The sequence below is a fragment of the Daldinia decipiens genome (genome assembly GCF_022478715.1).
Source record: "Daldinia decipiens strain CBS 113046 unplaced genomic scaffold F4813scaffold_21, whole genome shotgun sequence".
In the NCBI taxonomy this organism is placed as follows: Eukaryota; Fungi; Ascomycota; class Sordariomycetes; order Xylariales; family Hypoxylaceae; genus Daldinia; species Daldinia decipiens.
Window position 1 is genome coordinate 449,903 of NW_026054564.1, and position 17,980 is coordinate 467,882.

The 17,980-nt window shown below is 44.0% G+C and overlaps 8 protein-coding genes across 8 annotated transcripts; 6 read left to right on the forward strand and 2 right to left on the reverse strand.

The window, feature by feature from the left end:
- Positions 1 to 26: 26 nt before the first annotated feature.
- Positions 27 to 1,775, forward strand: F4813DRAFT_124430 (uncharacterized protein). The gene is made up of 5 exons (XM_049238633.1): positions 27 to 512; positions 596 to 687; positions 745 to 1,124; positions 1,180 to 1,244; positions 1,295 to 1,775. The coding sequence occupies exons 1-5, from the start codon at positions 323 to 325 to the stop codon at positions 1,612 to 1,614; spliced, it is 1,047 nt and encodes a 348-aa protein (XP_049098710.1). The 5' UTR covers positions 27 to 322; the 3' UTR covers positions 1,615 to 1,775.
- Positions 1,776 to 2,011: 236 nt separating this feature from the next.
- F4813DRAFT_381329 (alpha/beta-hydrolase) lies at positions 2,012 to 3,226 on the forward strand (the record flags this gene model as incomplete). The annotated part of the gene is made up of 3 exons (XM_049245660.1): positions 2,012 to 2,118; positions 2,152 to 2,696; positions 2,814 to 3,226. 3 exons carry the CDS (start codon positions 2,012 to 2,014, stop codon positions 3,224 to 3,226), a joined length of 1,065 nt encoding a protein of 354 aa, XP_049098711.1.
- A 1,125-nt stretch (positions 3,227 to 4,351) lies between these two features.
- F4813DRAFT_124356 (glycosyltransferase family 25 protein) lies at positions 4,352 to 5,916 on the forward strand. The gene is made up of 2 exons (XM_049238632.1): positions 4,352 to 4,635; positions 4,721 to 5,916. The coding sequence occupies exons 1-2, from the start codon at positions 4,438 to 4,440 to the stop codon at positions 5,609 to 5,611; spliced, it is 1,089 nt and encodes a 362-aa protein (XP_049098712.1). The 5' UTR covers positions 4,352 to 4,437; the 3' UTR covers positions 5,612 to 5,916.
- A 239-nt stretch (positions 5,917 to 6,155) lies between these two features.
- F4813DRAFT_390454 (amino acid permease/ SLC12A domain-containing protein) lies at positions 6,156 to 7,922 on the forward strand (the record flags this gene model as incomplete). Its single annotated transcript, XM_049247020.1, has 2 exons — positions 6,156 to 6,284; positions 6,375 to 7,922. The coding sequence occupies 2 exons, from the start codon at positions 6,156 to 6,158 to the stop codon at positions 7,920 to 7,922; spliced, it is 1,677 nt and encodes a 558-aa protein (XP_049098713.1).
- A 383-nt stretch (positions 7,923 to 8,305) lies between these two features.
- On the forward strand, positions 8,306 to 9,116 carry F4813DRAFT_390455 (uncharacterized protein; the record flags this gene model as incomplete). Its single annotated transcript, XM_049247021.1, has 2 exons — positions 8,306 to 8,936; positions 8,986 to 9,116. The coding sequence occupies 2 exons, from the start codon at positions 8,306 to 8,308 to the stop codon at positions 9,114 to 9,116; spliced, it is 762 nt and encodes a 253-aa protein (XP_049098714.1).
- Positions 9,117 to 9,619: 503 nt separating this feature from the next.
- F4813DRAFT_397331 (P-loop containing nucleoside triphosphate hydrolase protein) lies at positions 9,620 to 11,374 on the forward strand (the record flags this gene model as incomplete). Its single annotated transcript, XM_049247931.1, has 1 exon — positions 9,620 to 11,374. The coding sequence occupies exon 1, from the start codon at positions 9,707 to 9,709 to the stop codon at positions 11,372 to 11,374; it is 1,668 nt and encodes a 555-aa protein (XP_049098715.1). The 5' UTR covers positions 9,620 to 9,706.
- A 453-nt stretch (positions 11,375 to 11,827) lies between these two features.
- Positions 11,828 to 12,920, reverse strand: F4813DRAFT_390457 (putative class II peroxidase; the record flags this gene model as incomplete). Its single annotated transcript, XM_049247022.1, has 4 exons — positions 11,828 to 11,909; positions 11,988 to 12,375; positions 12,441 to 12,724; positions 12,805 to 12,920. 4 exons carry the CDS (start codon positions 12,918 to 12,920, stop codon positions 11,828 to 11,830), a joined length of 870 nt encoding a protein of 289 aa, XP_049098716.1.
- A 3,566-nt stretch (positions 12,921 to 16,486) lies between these two features.
- F4813DRAFT_363188 (thioredoxin) lies at positions 16,487 to 17,898 on the reverse strand. The gene is made up of 3 exons (XM_049243677.1): positions 17,258 to 17,898; positions 17,018 to 17,122; positions 16,487 to 16,914 (listed from the first exon to the last, which is right to left on the reverse strand). Exons 1-3 carry the CDS (start codon positions 17,380 to 17,382, stop codon positions 16,713 to 16,715), a joined length of 432 nt encoding a protein of 143 aa, XP_049098717.1. The 5' UTR covers positions 17,383 to 17,898; the 3' UTR covers positions 16,487 to 16,712.
- Positions 17,899 to 17,980: the final 82 nt, after the last annotated feature.

A 17,980-nucleotide genomic window follows, 5' to 3' on the forward strand; every position in this document is an offset into this window, starting at 1 on the left:
ATATAAATCCTTCTGACATATATTTTATCCAATCATAGGTATTTCAACGTATAACGGTAACATTGGGGGCTGCAGATCGACGTCTGTTGGTCATCCTTCAACTCATCCTTGACGAACATGCATCAAAATTTGGTCTAATATGGCTACTCGTGGTAAGATTAACATGCTGTGCCCGGATCTTGATGATACCTGGGGCACACCATCTCGACACCCGGCGGATTGAAATACCTTTCCTTGGTAGCTAACAACTAACATTCAAATTCTGAAATTCTGGAATTCTGGAGAGGAGATCTGATCACGTCGTCAGTTTTCGTTCGTGATAATGGCTGTCCTCACAGCAAATGCGCGCAAGAATTTTATCGCTTGCGTTGTTATGTTGTCGTTGGCCACAATAGCAGTTCTTATGAGATTCTTGATTAAATTCGTTCATCAACAAAGACTGCATGGTGCCGACTGGCTGTGTCTTGCGTCACTGGCATTTTTAATTGCATACTGTTCTTTGGTTATCAATTGTAGGTATTGACGTTTGTTTATTGTCGAGTCCTACAGGACCAGACGTTGATTGAGCTGTTGCTTATATGCTAAACTACCCAAGTTATCTTCAATGTTTCTCTTTTCCACGCTTACGACATCTATTTCAAAATATCGTTGCCCGAGCAGCTGACTGAGATGGTGAATCTCTTGAAGGTACGCCGACCCCTTTACCCGCGTCGTTGTTCTAACGGGTACCTAACCATTGGGTAGTACTCATATGCGACTGAGCTCCTATTCACTTTCGTTATCTCCTCAGTGAAACTCAGCATCCTCTGGTTTTATTATGACTTATTTGCTGTTAATAATCGCCTCCGAATCTTGATCCAAGTAACAGCCGCGGCCTGTACTCTCTGGTTCCTCGTCGCTACGTTTGTTCTGGCTTTCCAATGCCAACCAGTCGAAGCATTTTGGGAAAAGCTTAACCAAGCGCCTTGGTGTCTTGATACTCCGCGTGTTCTTCTCGGATACGAACTAACAAATCTGTTCCTTGATGCTACAGTCCTATGCATACCAATTGTCACTATATCACGGTTGAATCTCCCGACCTCAAAGAAGATATCAGTCCTCAGCATTCTTCTGTTAGGTGCACTGTAAGTAGTAACTCAATAATTTCAATCGACTATTCTCACCAAGATGCCTACGCAGTGTGTGCATTGCAAGTATTATCCGATTGACAGCAATCTGGAACCCGTCCGACATTCTAAGAGGCTGTAAGTCTCCCTTCAGCTCAGCTGCCTGTTATATGCTCATGATTTCCCAGGGGATTTTGGTTCCATAGGGCTCTGGTCCACAATACAGTTAGGCCTAGCAATTGTCTGCAGTTGCCTACCTACGTTTGGCCCTCTTCTTCCCATTCTCAAGCAACTTCGATCCATCCAGGGTTTGCGTGAGTTATTGAAACTGCGGCTCTCAAACACCAGCAGCTTTAGTAGAACATCAAAAGTTCCTGGTATGGAACGCCCTTGGGCTAGGATAAAGGGGGCTCAGCATAATGTAACTTCAAGAACCTGGGCAGAAGGTAATAATGACGGTTCAGAAGTTGCCCTTGAACCAATAACCTTCAAGGAGGATTCTGGTTAGTCACGATATAGAGGTATCATGATATGCAAGGGACGAGCGGGGTAGGGGTACAAGGACGGATTTTGGTTAAATTATACCAGCCACTATTAATTCTGAACACCTACATAGCCTGGGCACCAATGCTCTTAGGAGAAGGTAGGTACCTCATATGGATGTATCTTCCGGGGAACCCGACAATAGCCCCTCCAACATCTACAGCTCTTCGATGTTTTATATTTTGTAATCTTTGAAAAGGTGCAAGGTACGTTTATCCCCGGCTTTTGTTGCGAACTACTGTCTTTGATCTCTTGACATTAACTATCTACCTACCTTAGAAGGTAGCTTCCCAAGCAATCATACATAGCACAAACAACTTTATCACTTATTCCTCCAGCCGCCGTTAAACCTCATATTTATCATGGCTCCCCTGTGGGCTACCCAACCTTTTAAAGCAATATATATTCTGTTATTTTCATTAAAGGCTACTCTATCCTTACCATTGCTCTTAGCCTGCTATCTGTTCAAGTCTCTCCGCCCCGTACCTGAATGGAATTTCAGTGTGTGTTTTGGGGGGGCAGTTCTCCGTGCTGCTGTCCGCTATATGACAACAACACGTTATCAATATCCAAGGCAGCTAGAAGCAGGAAAGTCGGGAGAAAGATTCGCATTAATCCCACCGCCCGATTCGACATTCTTTTCTGGGGCTCTGACTTCTCCAGATATCAAACCAGCTCCCGTCGGAGCAATTTGGCACCCAAGTCCAGTTCGGCAAGGCCAGGGAGATGGCCAAAAGGTCATCATCCATTTCGCCGGCGGCGCCTTTGTACTCGGTTGGGATCCAAATGCGACGGCCAGAGCTTTGTCCGGTTGCCTCACAACATACTTCAAAACAGCCAAACTCCTTTATGTGCAATACCGCCTAGCCGCTCCTGGAACACACTTCCCTGGTCCTCTTCAAGACGCACTAACAGCATATAACTACACCCTCAACCTAGGAGTTGCCCCCAAGGATATCATCCTCTGTGGGGATTCGGCGGGCGGCAATATTGCCATTGCTTTACTACGATACTTAGAGACGTCTCCGGGGAAGCTTCCTTCGCCAGGTACGTGACAGATGTTGTGACTAATTTGATGCAATTACCTATAGTGATACGTTATATACTATATATCCCCTATGGACGTCTAACAAAACAAAGTACTAACCCACGGATACGAAACAGGTGGCGCTATAGTGTGGTCTCCATGGGTTCACGTGACATCTCATGCCGGCCAGGACTACAAGAACTCGCGGAATTCAGACGTTGATCTCCTATATGCGCCCCTACTGGATTGGGGGGCGAATGCATATATACCGAAGGGTGATCTGACCCCGGAAGCACAAGCGTTGATCTCTCCATTACAACACCCTTTCAAAACTAAAACGCCTCTGTTCATACAAGCTGGGACGCACGAAGCATTTCATGATGCGATACACAGTTTTTCAGATGAAATGACAAACGTAGGGGGAAACCGGATTAGATTCCACGAGTCGAATTTCGCCCCACATGATATTCTATTGAGCAACGATCTTTTACATATGGACACAGAGTTGCAGGCTGCCGTCAAAGATTCCTATGCTTTTCTTGGGGACTAGGTCTTAGTGGAAGATATTATTGATGTACGACGCTGCTTAGAGCCTCTATATACAAGTAAAACTTTACAGCATTTCATGAATGGGTTTCACTGATTATTATATGTTTGAGAGATGTACGATATTTTTTACCAGCACCGGCAAGGTCTTAATCATCTTTCAAGCGTCAGTGGGTTGCAAAGATTTAATTAATGAATAGACCACATCATGTAGCACGGTCCTCATTAATTCTTTCACTCAGTATAGTTCTATAATATTTTATGACGTTCTGTACGATATCTTTTTACAGTTGACATCATATTCAACACTTGAGAGGGCTGGAATTATACGGAAGTTATATAAATTTATGTGTCTTAGTAAAGTTATAAACGCCGAGGGTTAGGGTTAGGATTTAATCTGACTATAATACTTAGCAGGGTAGTATATTAACATAGTTACCCGTTAAAAGAACTTTAGTAAGAATAGCCTTATTAAAGGTATCCCTTAGGTTAGTTAATTATGATTGCCTTCCATGTGAAGATTCTACATTGGGTGTTTAGAACAAAGGATACTTTCGGTAGTTGCCGGTTTCTATTAAGCGCGCATTGATGCATTAGGTACCTACCTATGCAGGCCGCAGCTCGTGATCGTTCGAGGCTCAGTGGCTTCATCTGAGTTGATAATGAGGCTAATTCCGTAAACGTGCATAGAACCTTTATTGGCTCTAGTGAGGTAAAAGACTACTCCAAAGTCAACCGTATTAACCGGCATCACGTTAGCCGGTTACTATGTTTCTGTTTCGAGTCCTTTTATGTTGGCTGTACGAGCGTACGAACGGGCTTTGCAGCCGCGAGATGACGGTAAGCAGCATGGGTATAATGGGTATAATGGGTATAATGGGTATAATGGGTATAATGGGTTACATTGGGCGATGCAGGTTTTGGTGGATAGCCCCCAATAAACGGCTAGGTTAGACTACTTCGTATATCGTATCCCGCCTATTTTACAACATCTGGCAGACATAATCCAGTCGAGATCTACAGAGCTGACGAGGGAACGGTAAGACTTTATCTCCGAACTGGAGTATTCAATTGTCATTTTACCCCATACCTTTCCCATTATGTTCCATTCTGTGCCTCAAATATTTTCTAGAATGTCTATTTTCTCTTTTAGTTGTTTACTACTAACTAACCGCGCCGTAACTGTGCCCCGGGTCTTTTCTTCGCCATCGCGATATGATGCAGTCCAGTTGGACAAATCATGGAGCTACCATGCGGAATAGAAGATCTATCGCGTTGGCCGTTATACTTCTCATCTTAAGTTTATGGTTATTGCAAAGCCGGTTCGACGTCTATTCGCAGTTGCACAACGGTCCGAACTTCCGCATCATCGAACAATCTCCCCGGGAGACGGCAGCGAACGCCACATTAGGGGTAAGCGATCTTTTAATTTTAGGTAGTTAGCTACCTAACCTAGGTTATACTGTTCTACTTCGACAATATGTTAACCCGTGCATAGTTCCAAAAACTAGTAGCACTTTCGAATAAACCGAGTTGGAGGACCCGAGGCCTCGAGGCAGCCGCTAAACTCACCGATCTCGAGTTTACAATTCCACCCCAGGGGCAGAATTCCGACGAGCTAGTCGAAGCTTTCCGGAACCTCGGCGCAGATAAGAAGGGTGCCAAGCTGCCAGCTCCCGGCTCGGCCAAAGCTTGGCTTGCGCATCTTGATCTACTCAAATATGTGATAGCATCAGGCTTCGAGACTGCGTTTATCGTGGAAGATGACGTCGACTGGGATGTTCGGATCAAGGCGGAAATGAGACTCGTGTCCGACAATGTTCGCGCCTACATGGGTGTTGCCGAAGACGATCCTACACCCTTTGGGACCGACTGGGATGTCCTCTGGCTTGGCCACTGCGGCTCAAGCATCACAGACGACCTACCCCTGCCTCGCGTTTTCGCTGATGATACCCGCTGCGAGACTGCACTATATTCGGGATGGTCAAAGCGCTTTTTAAGGGACAAGCTGACTGAGGGCCATCGTCAAGTCCAGGCAGCCCACCTGACTGTCTGCACTTTTGGATTCGGCGTGACGAAGCAGGGCGCGCAGAAAATAGTACCTCTTTTATCGCAGGGCGGCAACGAAGCGTTTGATGTCGCGCTGTCTGGATATTGTAAGAAGGAGAAACTGAAGTGCATTGTTGTCAACCCGCAATTATTCAACCATTACGAACCTCAGGCCGATTTGGGATATGTCAGTGATGTTCATGTTGGAGACGGGCACAGCGAAGGGAGTGACGATTCGAGCTTTGAGCACACCAAGGGAACAACAGGGAATATTATGAAGAGCGCTCGGTGCGAAGCGCTATTCCATGACGTGTGCATGAGGCCTCCTTCGGAGATATGATGTTCTAAAGCATTTTCTTTCCGGTTCCAGGCAGCATTATAGACGGAGCGAATTACTATAGATACCCAGGGTTTGCGCCAGCTTACTTGTAATACTTCTCGAGAAGTCGAGCTCGGGAGTAAGAATATAGTTACTGACCTAAAAGTTTGTCGATAATTCCTATTGACTATGGAAATGTTCTCTCAAGTAGTAGAAAGATTCTTGTTGGAATCTTGCTGGTTTTCTCGGCCACCTGTGCCATATTCCCACCAATATATCACGATAGAAACCTTCATTAAGCTTGCATTATACTTATGAGATCAGCAATCAGATCATTAATTCCTGCATTATTAAAAAAAAAATCCATGAGCCAATAAGCACGACGTGCTTAAATGCAACTCAGCGATAGGAGAAACCCGAACCCCACGTGAATAAGCAGACATCAATAAGCAAGGATATCCAACATTTGAATTGAAAATGAACACAGATTCTTTCTTAAGGCTTGACTCCCTGTTGGTGCTACCACGTACAGCAGTAACAGCGCTGCTAACAAAAGTTGGAAAACATGGCTGTACAGCAGCACGAGTCAAAGGAACCCGATTCGTCCCTGACAGATACTCCGCAGAGGATGAGAAATGCCGACGATGATCTTGAGGTTGCCTTGCACGGCACTAAAAGAGCGATCAAATCGCGCGTAAGTCTCTATCGTCCTCGTCTGCCTTGGGGCTTAGAGTGCCCCAAACAGGCTGATTGAGAAGTCGATAATTAACTCGCATTATCACAGCATGCACAGATGCTTGTTATAGGTGGTACCATTGGCACTGGGCTCTTTGTCGGGACGGGGCAGGCATTGGCAATCGCGGGCCCTGCCTTTCTCTTCTCTGCGTACTTGGTGATCTGCTTTCTCGTCTACGGCATCGTCACCGCGGTTGTCGAAGTCGGTGCCTATCTGCCCGTGTCGGGCATGTCCGTAGCGTACTACGGAAACCGAATTGTGTCACCCAGTCTTGGCTTCGCCCTAGGTTGGCTGTATTGGTATACCTGGGGCATAAGCGTCGCGTACGAGATCACAGCCGCTGCAGTTGTGATTAGCTATTGGCCAACTACTGTCCCAGTTGCCGTATGGATTACGATAATGCTGGTAGTAATCGTTGCACTGAACTTCTTTCCTGTCGGAGTCTACGCCGAGGTGGAATTCTGGTGTGCGTCGATCAAAGTTTTCACCATCATTGGGCTCTTGATTCTATCAGTGGTCTTATTCTTCGGTGGCGGGCCAAACCATACTCGCTTGGGCTTTTGGTACTGGCAGGACCCTGGCGCTACTAACGAGTACCTCGTGGGAGGTGCCGGTGGCCGGTTCTGCGCTTTTTTGTTCACCCTTATCTACTCGTGCTTCAGCTTCAACTTCAGTCCCGAGTTGATAATCATCACAGCAGGCGAGATGAAGTCTCCTCGAAAAAACCTTCCAAAGGCCGCCTTTCTTTTCATCTGGCGCTTAATCATGTTTTATGCCCTTGGTGCGCTTGCTATTGGTGCCATATGTCGAAGTGACGAGTCGGCGTTAACCAACGGTGGAAAAGGGGCAGCCGCATCCCCATGGGTTATTGCTATCAAAAAAGCTGGAATTCATGCATTAGACAGTATTATCAATGCCGTGATTATCACATCAGCGTGGTCGAGCGGGAATTCGATATTATACATGTCTAGCCGCTCATTATACTCTCTAGCCATAGCTGGAAACGCACCTAAGATATTCAGCTATTGCAACAAGCACGGGGTACCAGTCCATGCGGTTATAGCTTCCAGCTTATTATCATTGCTAGCATACCTAAATGTCGGCATTGTTAGTGGCATTGTGTTCAATTGGTTTGTAAGTATCATTAACACGGCGGCATTCATAAGCTGGGTTTGTTGCTGCCTCATTTACTTCCGCTTTAAAAAGGCATGTATCGCACAGGGCATATCTAATTCTGATTTGCCCTATACAAGTGTCTTGCAGCCATGGGCAGCGTGGATTGCCGCCGTGGCATTCGGCGTCTTTGGGCTACTAAACGGGTTTCAGGTATTCTTCCCGAGTCGATTCAACGTATCAGACTTTCTTACAGCGTACATTGGGATTCCAGTATTCTTGTTGATATACCTAGGCCACAGAATCTCGGTTAGGAAAGACCCCTGGATTAGGACGCCCGACTCCGTTGATCTAAAAACGGGATTAGCGGAGATATTAGCAGATGAAGAAGCCGATGCTGCCGTCGAAGCGCTGGTTCCCTCTGCCAAATATAATCGAAACCGGTGGCTAAGGAAAATGTGCATAGTATGGGGATGGTACTAAAGTGACATTCACCTGTTCAAAAACAGTATAGACTTCAGTCTTTAGTATTATTTAAATGTACCCGCACTTTCATCAGTAGCCTATCAGCGAGGCAACAACTCGAATATACGCTTTTGACTAATCGACTGGAGGCATATACTTGCTGAGTAATCCAGGTAATTACATAATAAGCGCCAGTAAGTCTATAATATTCTTGGCAACTTGGTTATTTAAGACTTCATTAATCTACTATTAGGTAATGAATTTTGCTCATCTTTAAGGTCCGACTATGATGGCTTAATGGCTCAATGGCTCAATGGCTCAATGGCTCAATTTTCTTCAGTAATTCGTAAAGATTCTCTCCACTTCCTCATCGTCACTATTCTAGTACCTATTCTCACGACATGGCTCACCAACCTACACCAACTAAATCGCGAGAGGAAGAACCTCGAGTTGAAATCATCGATCGCGAGGAAGATATCATCGCTGGATTTGACTGTGCCTGCAATGCGTTTGGGAACCAGGTTCACGATACCCTTTGGATGGCTATGAATCCCGGATGGGACAACCCCGAGGGTAGAGCCCGTGCCGCGGCAAAGTTGGTTGAGAAATGGCGCAATGTCACATACGACAACCAGGGAAATGCAAATACTATTTTTCTCAAGGCTACTGTTTCCGACCAAGGACGACCAGTTGTGGCTGGCCTGGCAGTCTGGGATCAGTTATCAATAGTTGAAGGCCACGGCGAACGGCCGTCTGATGACCAACATATCTTGTCAAATATTAAGTCACTTTATCCCGATGATGAAGTCGAGCAGCGTTACCTTTTCCAGGTTATGCGTTCGTTTGTAAAGCGCCGTGTCGAGGTTATCAAAGAAAAGGCAACATCGCATCCACCGGCGGTGATGCATCTCCGCTCGTGCTCCGTCGATCCAGCTTACCAACGAAGGGGAATTGCACTAAAACTAGCCCAATGGGGTCTTGACGAAGCAAGACGACGGGGCGGTTTGGAAGCTGTTACCGAAGCATCGAGCAGTAAGTATTTTCTTATTCCATAACTAGGTACCTTTTAACCCGTATTTAGTGGGAAGGCATGTCTACTCCCGTCTAGGCTTTCATGGCGAAGGGCCCGACATAGAGTACGAAGTTGATAGCGAATTCCTCTCACGAGAAAGGCCACCCAACCTCTTCATGCGCACTGGAACCAGTCAATAGTGGTAATAGTGGTAGGATGCGTTCTAAAATCTACCCCTTGCCTCGGCAGATATTTTAATTGCCGAAATGGGTAGTCTAGAAACTGTTGCCAGGTACCGTACAAGGCATTTAGAGCGTGTATATAAACTACCTCTCAGGTAGGCTTCCCCTTTACTTATAAAGAAGCTTGGTTGGTTAATTAAGTTATATGCATTGTTCATATAATATCATACTGTCCACTAATAATAGTACATTGTGCACTTGCATTTTGATACATATTGAAACAGGACTTTTGTGTAGAAAGGATAGGTAGTCTGCTTTGAAAGAAAACAAGGGCCAATAATAAACTATAAATAGAGATAAACACTAATTATATACCTAATTAATAGCATTGTTTATTAAAAAACAAGAAACAATCGAGCTTGTATAGAACATTGTTCTATTTGCACTAAGGATAAAATAATCGGATGTGATCGGCAATTCTCTTTCAAAAAGTATAACAACTCAATTCACAGATCATTAGATCATATTTAAATTTAAATACAACCTGCTAGCACGTAACCTGTATTGTTTTATTCATTTCGATCGCTCCAACTTAACATTTCGTCCCAATGGATCACTCAAGTCTAGAACACAAGCTCGCAAGAGTTGAAGAACGTATCAAGACACTTGAGAAGATAGTCGTCATTTCTACCGAAACCCAGGCAGCAGTATGGAAACATATACCAGCCGAATTCAACAAATCTAGGGATATAATATTCCAACTCTTAGAAGGAAGTCAAGATACAACAATCCCCCGTCAAGATACGACTATCACGCGCTATGAAGACAACCCCCAAAGCTCTGTTGAAACTAGTTATGGTATTAAAAGTTTCGATGACACTAGCTACAGCATTGAAATTTCTGATCAAGCTAGAGACGAAGCAGAAATTGAAAAGATGAAGGCCGAGCTGCTTGAGCAAACGGAGGAGATGAAGGCCGAATTACTTGAGAAAACGAAAGAGATAAAGGCCGAACTGCTTCAGAAGACGGAGGATTATAATAGAGTCCAAAATCTACTTCAAGAAGAAAGAAAGAAAAGCCGAGCCCTTGTTGAAACTCTTCGAGATATTCAAGGTAACATTAGGGTTTTATGCAGGATTCGACCCCCAGGAAAGGACACCCCGGAAGAAGACCTTGTAGACTTTGGTCCGCAAGAAATGGGGGAGTATTCATCGTACTGGGGAAAGATGACCATACCCACTACACGAACGAACTTTAAGGGAGACGTAATCAATGACACCCCGAAAACCTATGATTTCGAGCGTATCTTTAGTTCATCGGATACCAACGAGGACGTCTTCGAGCATATCAGCGACCTTGTTGAATCTTCAATGGATGGCCAAAAGATCATACTGCTCGCTTACGGACAAACCGGCGCTGGAAAGACATTTACTCTTAACCACGCAGGCCAAGAAGACCTTAGACAAGACGGAGTGATTCCAAGGTCCATGTTTTTAATATTTGAGACTAAGGATATGCAAGCAGATGAATTCGAATACACGATTTCGGTAAGCATCCAAGAAATTTATCAGGACAAGACTTTTGACCTCTTGGGGGCAGTCGAGGCGGGAAAGAGGGAGACCGAGGTCCGAATCAACTCGGTCCGGAAGCGGCAATTGTATTCTCGTGCAGATGCCGAGGATGTGATAGAGACTGCGATGGGTTACAGGGTAGTTTCGGCAACTGATATGAACGCTACTAGCTCTCGTTCGCATCTGATTCTTTCATTTGAGATTATAAGGAAATCACGAAGAAACGCAAGGGAAATCAAGACTGGCGTCCTTAATATCGTCGACCTCGCGGGGAGCGAGAGGCCAAATGCAATGGGATTGGAGAACAATCTTCGTAGGGAAGGGATCATAATTAATAAGTCCTTGATGAGCTTGACTAAGCTCATTCATTGCATAGCGACTGGAAAGCCTGTCGTTTATGATACAGAGCTCGTACGGTCATTAAGACCTACTCTCTCACGCCGGACAAAAGTTGTCATGTTTATTATGATTAGCCCCTTAAAGAAGGACCAAGAGGTCACTTTCCAGACTCTCGAAAAGGGGCGAGAAGCTTCCCTCGCAAAGATGGCTTCGGCCGACCTTAGCGGGAGGCCTACCGCGGGTGATACCACTTCGATAAGAGGTGGTACCACACCAAGGGGCACATCTTCGACAAGAGGTAATTCCCCATCAAGGGGCACACTTTCATCAAGGGGTTCACAAGGCCAAGGCCGCGGCCGGAGGTAGTTAGGAACAAATAGCCCAGGTTGATCCCAAACCTCGCGTTTTCAAGAGTTACTAGTAATTAATTTCATAGCCTTGCTTAGAGGCTGTCTCGTGGTAGGTAGTTCTTGACATATAAAGTTAAGTAGGTAGGTAGCTAACATATGTTATTCACAATATCACTGAATCTTCTAAATACGATTCAATTTAGGCACGTTTTAGTTTTGAAATCGGCCAAACCTAGAAACTTCGCTTACACACTCTTAGTTAACTAAGTGTAGTTATAGTATGATAACTTAGTTATGTTCTTAAACATTTAAATATATTTTCTTTGTCCCAAAACTCCCCTCTTGTCTAATCCTTTATAAATGACTATATCCCTTCCTTATAAAACACGTTACCATTCACAAATACTCCGTAGCTACTATAAGACAACCAACATGCCGAAGCCAGTCCAACATACCGGATGATTACTGACTAGGCAAATGCCTCTGTGATGACACTAGAACAATCTGTTAGGCTAGCCTCGTCGTTGCCGAGCATGCTTAGCTTTTCCATCCTACACGGGAAATATCAGTGACTATGTCGATACTAAATGTGCCTAGAGAAAGGTAGGGGAACAAGGGGGCAAACTTACGCTGGCACAAAAGCAGCAGCCCATGCTGCGGCATCAGAACCAAAAGAATTCCAGTCAGCGCTTGTTTCTGTCGAATTGCTTAGGAATTTGTCGCTATTCAAACTAGAAGGCGCGCTTCCTTCTGCGGTCTCAGTGTAGAAGTTGGTGTCCATCTCCTGTACCGTTGTGTCAAGCGCGTTTCCGTTCAAATCCTTGGCAGCGCTATGAGCTCCGACCAAAGCAACTAACTCGGTAACCGAGAAGCCTTTCGCCGCGAACGCGGACACTATCGATGTAGCGTTGTCATTGGCACCGGGCAGCTGGCCCGTGGGATTCGCTTCGGATGAATCTACTCTGCCGACTTTGACCGATATCGCAGGTAGGCCGGGGCAAGACGCTATTCCATAAGCTATAGGTTGAATAAATATGTGAGCCAGGGGTAAGCAAAAACGGAGGTATTGGGCTAAAACTCACCAGCAGCAAACTGAATCAGATCTGCAGTGCCAACACCGAACTGTGTTGCCTTATCACCCAATGTCGAACATATATCAACCATCTGGCTGTTTTCACCACGGTCTGTGCATTCGTTGGTCAATATGATCGACCCATCACAAGCGCCAGGGAAGCAGTCATGGAATGCAAGTCGAATTGCCGCACGAGCATTATCATTACACTTCCCGCCACCGTCTAAGAAGGTTTCCTTCAAATCCGCAGCAACGTCTGTCCATACGGCTGGGCATTGCGCTTGAGCAAACCCACTACTGGCTATAAAAGTTGCGAGTAGTGCTTTCAGCCTGAACGAATCCATATCGTTGAAGTGTTATAGGTAGGTAGATACTATGGTTTAATTTGGTTCGGTATAAAGATAATGTAATCGCTGACAACGAGAGATAGATGAAGGGAGATTTGAAGAAGAGGACAGAGACGAGGAAAATCTGATGAGATACTGTTCATATTGAAGAGATGTCGATGATCTTCTCATACTTATATGTAAATATCCTAAGCGAGGTATGTCCCTAGTCAACGCTGTGATAAAACCACCTAGGAGTTGTTAAGATCGTATCAAAAAGACCCTGCATACAAGTAGCTAGGCTGATGTCTTCTCGAGACCCTTCAAGGATATCTCCCCGGGAAGCATCTAAAAATGGATATGAATTGCTCAAACCAGAATGGAGCCATGCAGCAAGAAACAAGCCATGACTTCAGACGGCGCTTCACTTATTCATTGAGAAGTGACTTGGCTATTCTACTTCGTAGTAAGTCAAACCACCCTTACTGGGGCCACCCTAGTGGGGGCCACCCATTTCCCATACAAAATCAACGATTTCGCATATCTGTATTTAATTCAAGAAAATAGATAGAATTATACAGTCTTTGATTTTGAGTACGGTATTAGATTTTCACCAGGTATAAAATTTTGAAAAAATGGCAGGGCTAATATCTATGGTAAAATGAATACAAGAGTATACACTAACAATTACACATACAAATTTATATGTAAAGCTGTTAAGAGATATTATTGCTTATAACTTTACCAATTAATATAGTATAAATGTAGAATCTATATCGTTAAATAAGGGACGTTTTAATACAACTTTTAAATTTAAGGCCAATTATATAATTTATTTATCTAAGAAGTTATAAGCGTTTATAAGGTTTTATGGTAATTTAATAAAATTTCCATATAAAATTAAAATTTTTAAAATTTTTAAAATAATATTAAAAATACACTTTATTATTTTATTATCAAAATATTAGATTTTAAATATAATAAAATATACATAAGCTATTATAATAATCGCAAAGTAAAACATAAGATATTATCTATTTTTATTTATTTTTTTAAATTAATTATAGACATGCGAAGTTGTTGATTTTGTATGGGAAATGGGTGGCCCCCACTAGGGTGGCCCCAGTAAGGGTGGTTTAACTTATATTTTCTTTCTTATAATATAAACCTTCGAGCCGAAAAATACGGTATAATAGCTCACTGTTCATAACATCAGGTGCTGGCCATAAGCCTAACCCGACTAACATATAACCGTCGATGAAGGCGTATAGAAAGTAGGACCATCAAGCCGCGTGTTCAAGTTTTCCATGTATGTAAACGATCAAACCAATCCCAGGGCCGATCATAGTCTTGCCACTATCGTGAGAATGGTCCATAAGGAGACCTCTAAGCTGCAATCTACTTTTATTATTGTGCAGTTCTCTGGCCAATAGTAGAAGTAGATACATACACGCACCGGACATCTGGACGTTCCTACTAATACGACGTGCTTACGACGACAGAATAAAAAAGCAGCTGTCAGCGTTCCCTCAGAGCCGTGCGTAGACTCTTTACGTGGGGAAAGTGTTTCTAACCTCACACAAGGGTCCCTCAAGAGCCTCCAGCGCTATGTTGCCTCGCGGCTGGAGTCAACTGGAATAGGAAGGGATCGTCAAAATCACCTAGCGCACGAAATCAGGACGCGTGTTAATGAAACAACTTTTTCGCCTGGTCATTAAAGAGACGAGGAGACATACATACATACATACAGGCCGTCAGTAGTGAGGCTTGCGCTAAGCCTTGCGACCGTTCCCATCCTGGTTTCAATTTTCTACGTTTTGCTAGGGCTCGTTACGTATCATAGCGGAGATATATCACATTGATATCTACATAAACTGGGGCAGAAAGAGTCTTACCCGGAACTCCACTAAAGAAGCTGCAAATGGTTACGACAGGTCACAGAGGAGTGAGCACTACTCATCGTAAAGATCATGTTTGATGGGGAAAATCTTAGCAGCTGCGGGAAATCTGATCTTGACGTGTTGTCTAATGTCCTTGAGGTCGGAGGAGTCGTCATCATGTTGTCCATCGCTTAACCTCTACCTAACATAGCAATTCGATAAGTCATGAAAGGGGGTTCAGAAAACAGAATTAGAGTTGACGAATGCTTTCTTAACTACCACTATCATGGAGAGTTATAACAGTGTAACACGGGGTTAAAACCAAAAGAGCGAAATAAAAGAAGTTAACCAATCAAAGACCATTTGGTGTCCGAAGCCGAACAAAGCATAGAGAAGTCTAAGTCTATAATTAGGTATTGTACATGAACACTCGACAAAATGATCCTGCAGCCCACATTCTCCCCACAGAGGCGGCACTGATTATTATCAGTTACGATCTGATTGCCCAATGCGAGGAGTTTTGGTCCCGACCCCTTGTGCCATGGCTCGTGCAGAAGTGGCAGCCCTAATTTCAGCTCTGGTCAACCGTACTCTATATGGTCTTAACCAATCATTTCTTATCTGATCCATGAGTAGATCTCTTCATACACTTGAATCGTTCGAGCTCGAGGGGTACGGTTGAAAGCTAAAAACCACTTCCGCGCAAAGGACTTATTATTAGGTTAGATGTTAACATATCGCGACAAGCAACTAACAAGAGGTTATTCTATTTCAACCGCATAAAGTACCTAGATAAATTCAAAGATATTAGAGCAGGTAACTTCAAATACAATATTCCTCAAACCTTATAAAATAACTGCTATGTACCTACCTGTTGTTGCTATGAAAATGAAGACCCACCAAGTTGATAGATTATATTATGTAACATACCTACGTCAAAGAGGGACCTCCCGTCCTTGGCGTGCAGTTGACAATTCAGGGGCAAGCCTATAGAATTGTTACGTAAGTGGTACGCGTCACTGCAGAAATTAGTCAGGTACCACATATAGAGCCGCATATTAACAGCAGCCAACGGGTTATTTTACTACGTGAGATCTATCAATAAACCTAACCTTGTCGACCAACAAATCAAAACTCCGAAATAGTCGGATTGAGCTAAAGAAATTCCCCTAAACATATGTACAATTGGAAGCTAATGATACCCAACTTGTCTTATTCTTATTGCCAAATCCAAACCAAGTAAAAGCAATACATCGATAAATATCTAGGTACCTGGCACCTGTTAGTTATATCGAGTAAATCCAATTTCTTGTAAACCCGACCTAGAAAATGAAGTAAGCGTCCTGATAAAAGTAAAAGGAAAGCTAGGCATTGTATTGTTACGTATTATCAAAGGCTATGAAAAATTAAGTTAAGACTATTAGCTACATCATCAAGTGTGGGTAAAATGATATGTATGTAACTATTCGCAAGCTTAATTGGTCGACGTTGCTTATACCATCCTTTAAGCAACGCCTATTGAACGTATGTTCAGTCTTAATTTGTTAACTTTGATAAATATGTACCGTAATAACTCCCATTAAATTAATAGGTGAGGATTAGATACTGTCTCCCACTTGGAAGTAATATAAGAAGGCCTGTTAAATAGTTTCTAAATTGCAATAGAAACAGCTATGAATCTCTCACCTTCAGCTTTTCGATTCCAAGGATTGAATATGTCACTGTAAGCAAGCGATCAGGCTCCATCACTCGATGTCTTCGGCAATATCAACTTATAGAGATAACCTAAAAAGACGTTCGCCGGTTCGTGGATAGGATATCGCAAGACATTATGGCTGAAATACTTTATGCACTAGGAATTATTCATTTATTCAGGGTTTCGTAAACGCTACTCTATTAATAAAGCAAAAACTATACTCATGAACATGACAAAGCCTCCTCCGCGACCACCCGTACCGATGAATGCGACCTCGAGCTCTGTGGGATATCCTTTCTCGGCCGACGCCAAGTTCGCACGCCCCTCTATTCATACTTCGTTCTCAACCGACCGACCCCACCCGACAAACAGGTCACCAATCAGGCGGCGTTGTTCTTGAGAAGCGTAACGAGCGCGTTAGGGTTTGCGCCGACGAGCTTCTCAGCAGGCGCCAACTCGCCGTCCTTGAAGAGCAGGAAGGTAGGCATGGCGGTGACTCCGAGCTCTTCGGCCAGGTCGGGTAGGTCGTCAACGTCGATCTTGGCGAAATGGATGTCCTTGAACTGCTCCTCGTTCGAGTGGCTATCGTTATACATGGTTAGCGACGCACTGCCCTGGGCACAAGGATTATAGGCGATAATGATATAGCGCCTCGCTTGTGAGGGATTTCGGATGTGGAACTCACTTCGCTAGGATGGGAGCAATGGCCTTGCAAGGACCACACCAAGTGGCAAAGCAGTCGAGCAGGACGACCTTGTTGTTCTTAACGGCCTCCTTGAAGGAATCGGCACTTTGCGCAATGCAACGTTAGCATCGATGCCGTCGACACATCGGAGACACGGAGCATATAATAGAGCGGGGTACATCAGGTCTAATGTAACTGCTTTCATGTCTATGGAGGGGCTTAAATATATATGCGACTTACGTCTGGTAGTTGTGTACAGTCATTCTGGGCGACGTAGTATGAAACTGTCTCAGTGATGAGATGTGCGACGGTCTGTAAGATTGCCTAAAAGTAGACTGGGCTGTTCGGAATAAGTTTCTTGACATGGAGGGGAAAAGTAGAATGATCAGTGGGGAAAAGACGCGGGGTGTTGGTGGGTTTTATGTATCGTATCTGTATTAGCTTCTGAGGAACGGGAAGGAAGCAAGGCTATGCCAAGAAACGTGATTGTATAATTGAGTAGGTAATAGTTAGCTAATTCGGATCAATAATGCGTTGCCGAACAGGTCGAGTGTTACATACCGTTCGAATACCTTTCTAGTATCTTTCTAGCTGATAATGTAATTTTGATTTGTCAGTTCTTCTAATGACGTGATTCGTAATCTTTTTAAGTGTGGCCTATAGCGCGTTTTAACCTGCGTTTCGTGGCGTCTAGTATGTAGTTTATCCATGCACGATACAAAATATTTTCCCGATCATTGCTAATTTGATTCCATAAAATATTCCAAATTGTATATCTTATAAGCAGTATTTGTTGGGATAACGGTCATGTGACCTCGTCACGTGACAATGTTTATGCCCCCACACATCGCCCACGCACAGCCCGCGCATTTGTACAATAGATATCTTTCCCCACTCGGGGGAACCACCCCTCCTCTCTTACCTTAATAACAACCAATCAGAACACAGTCTTTACTTGCATTC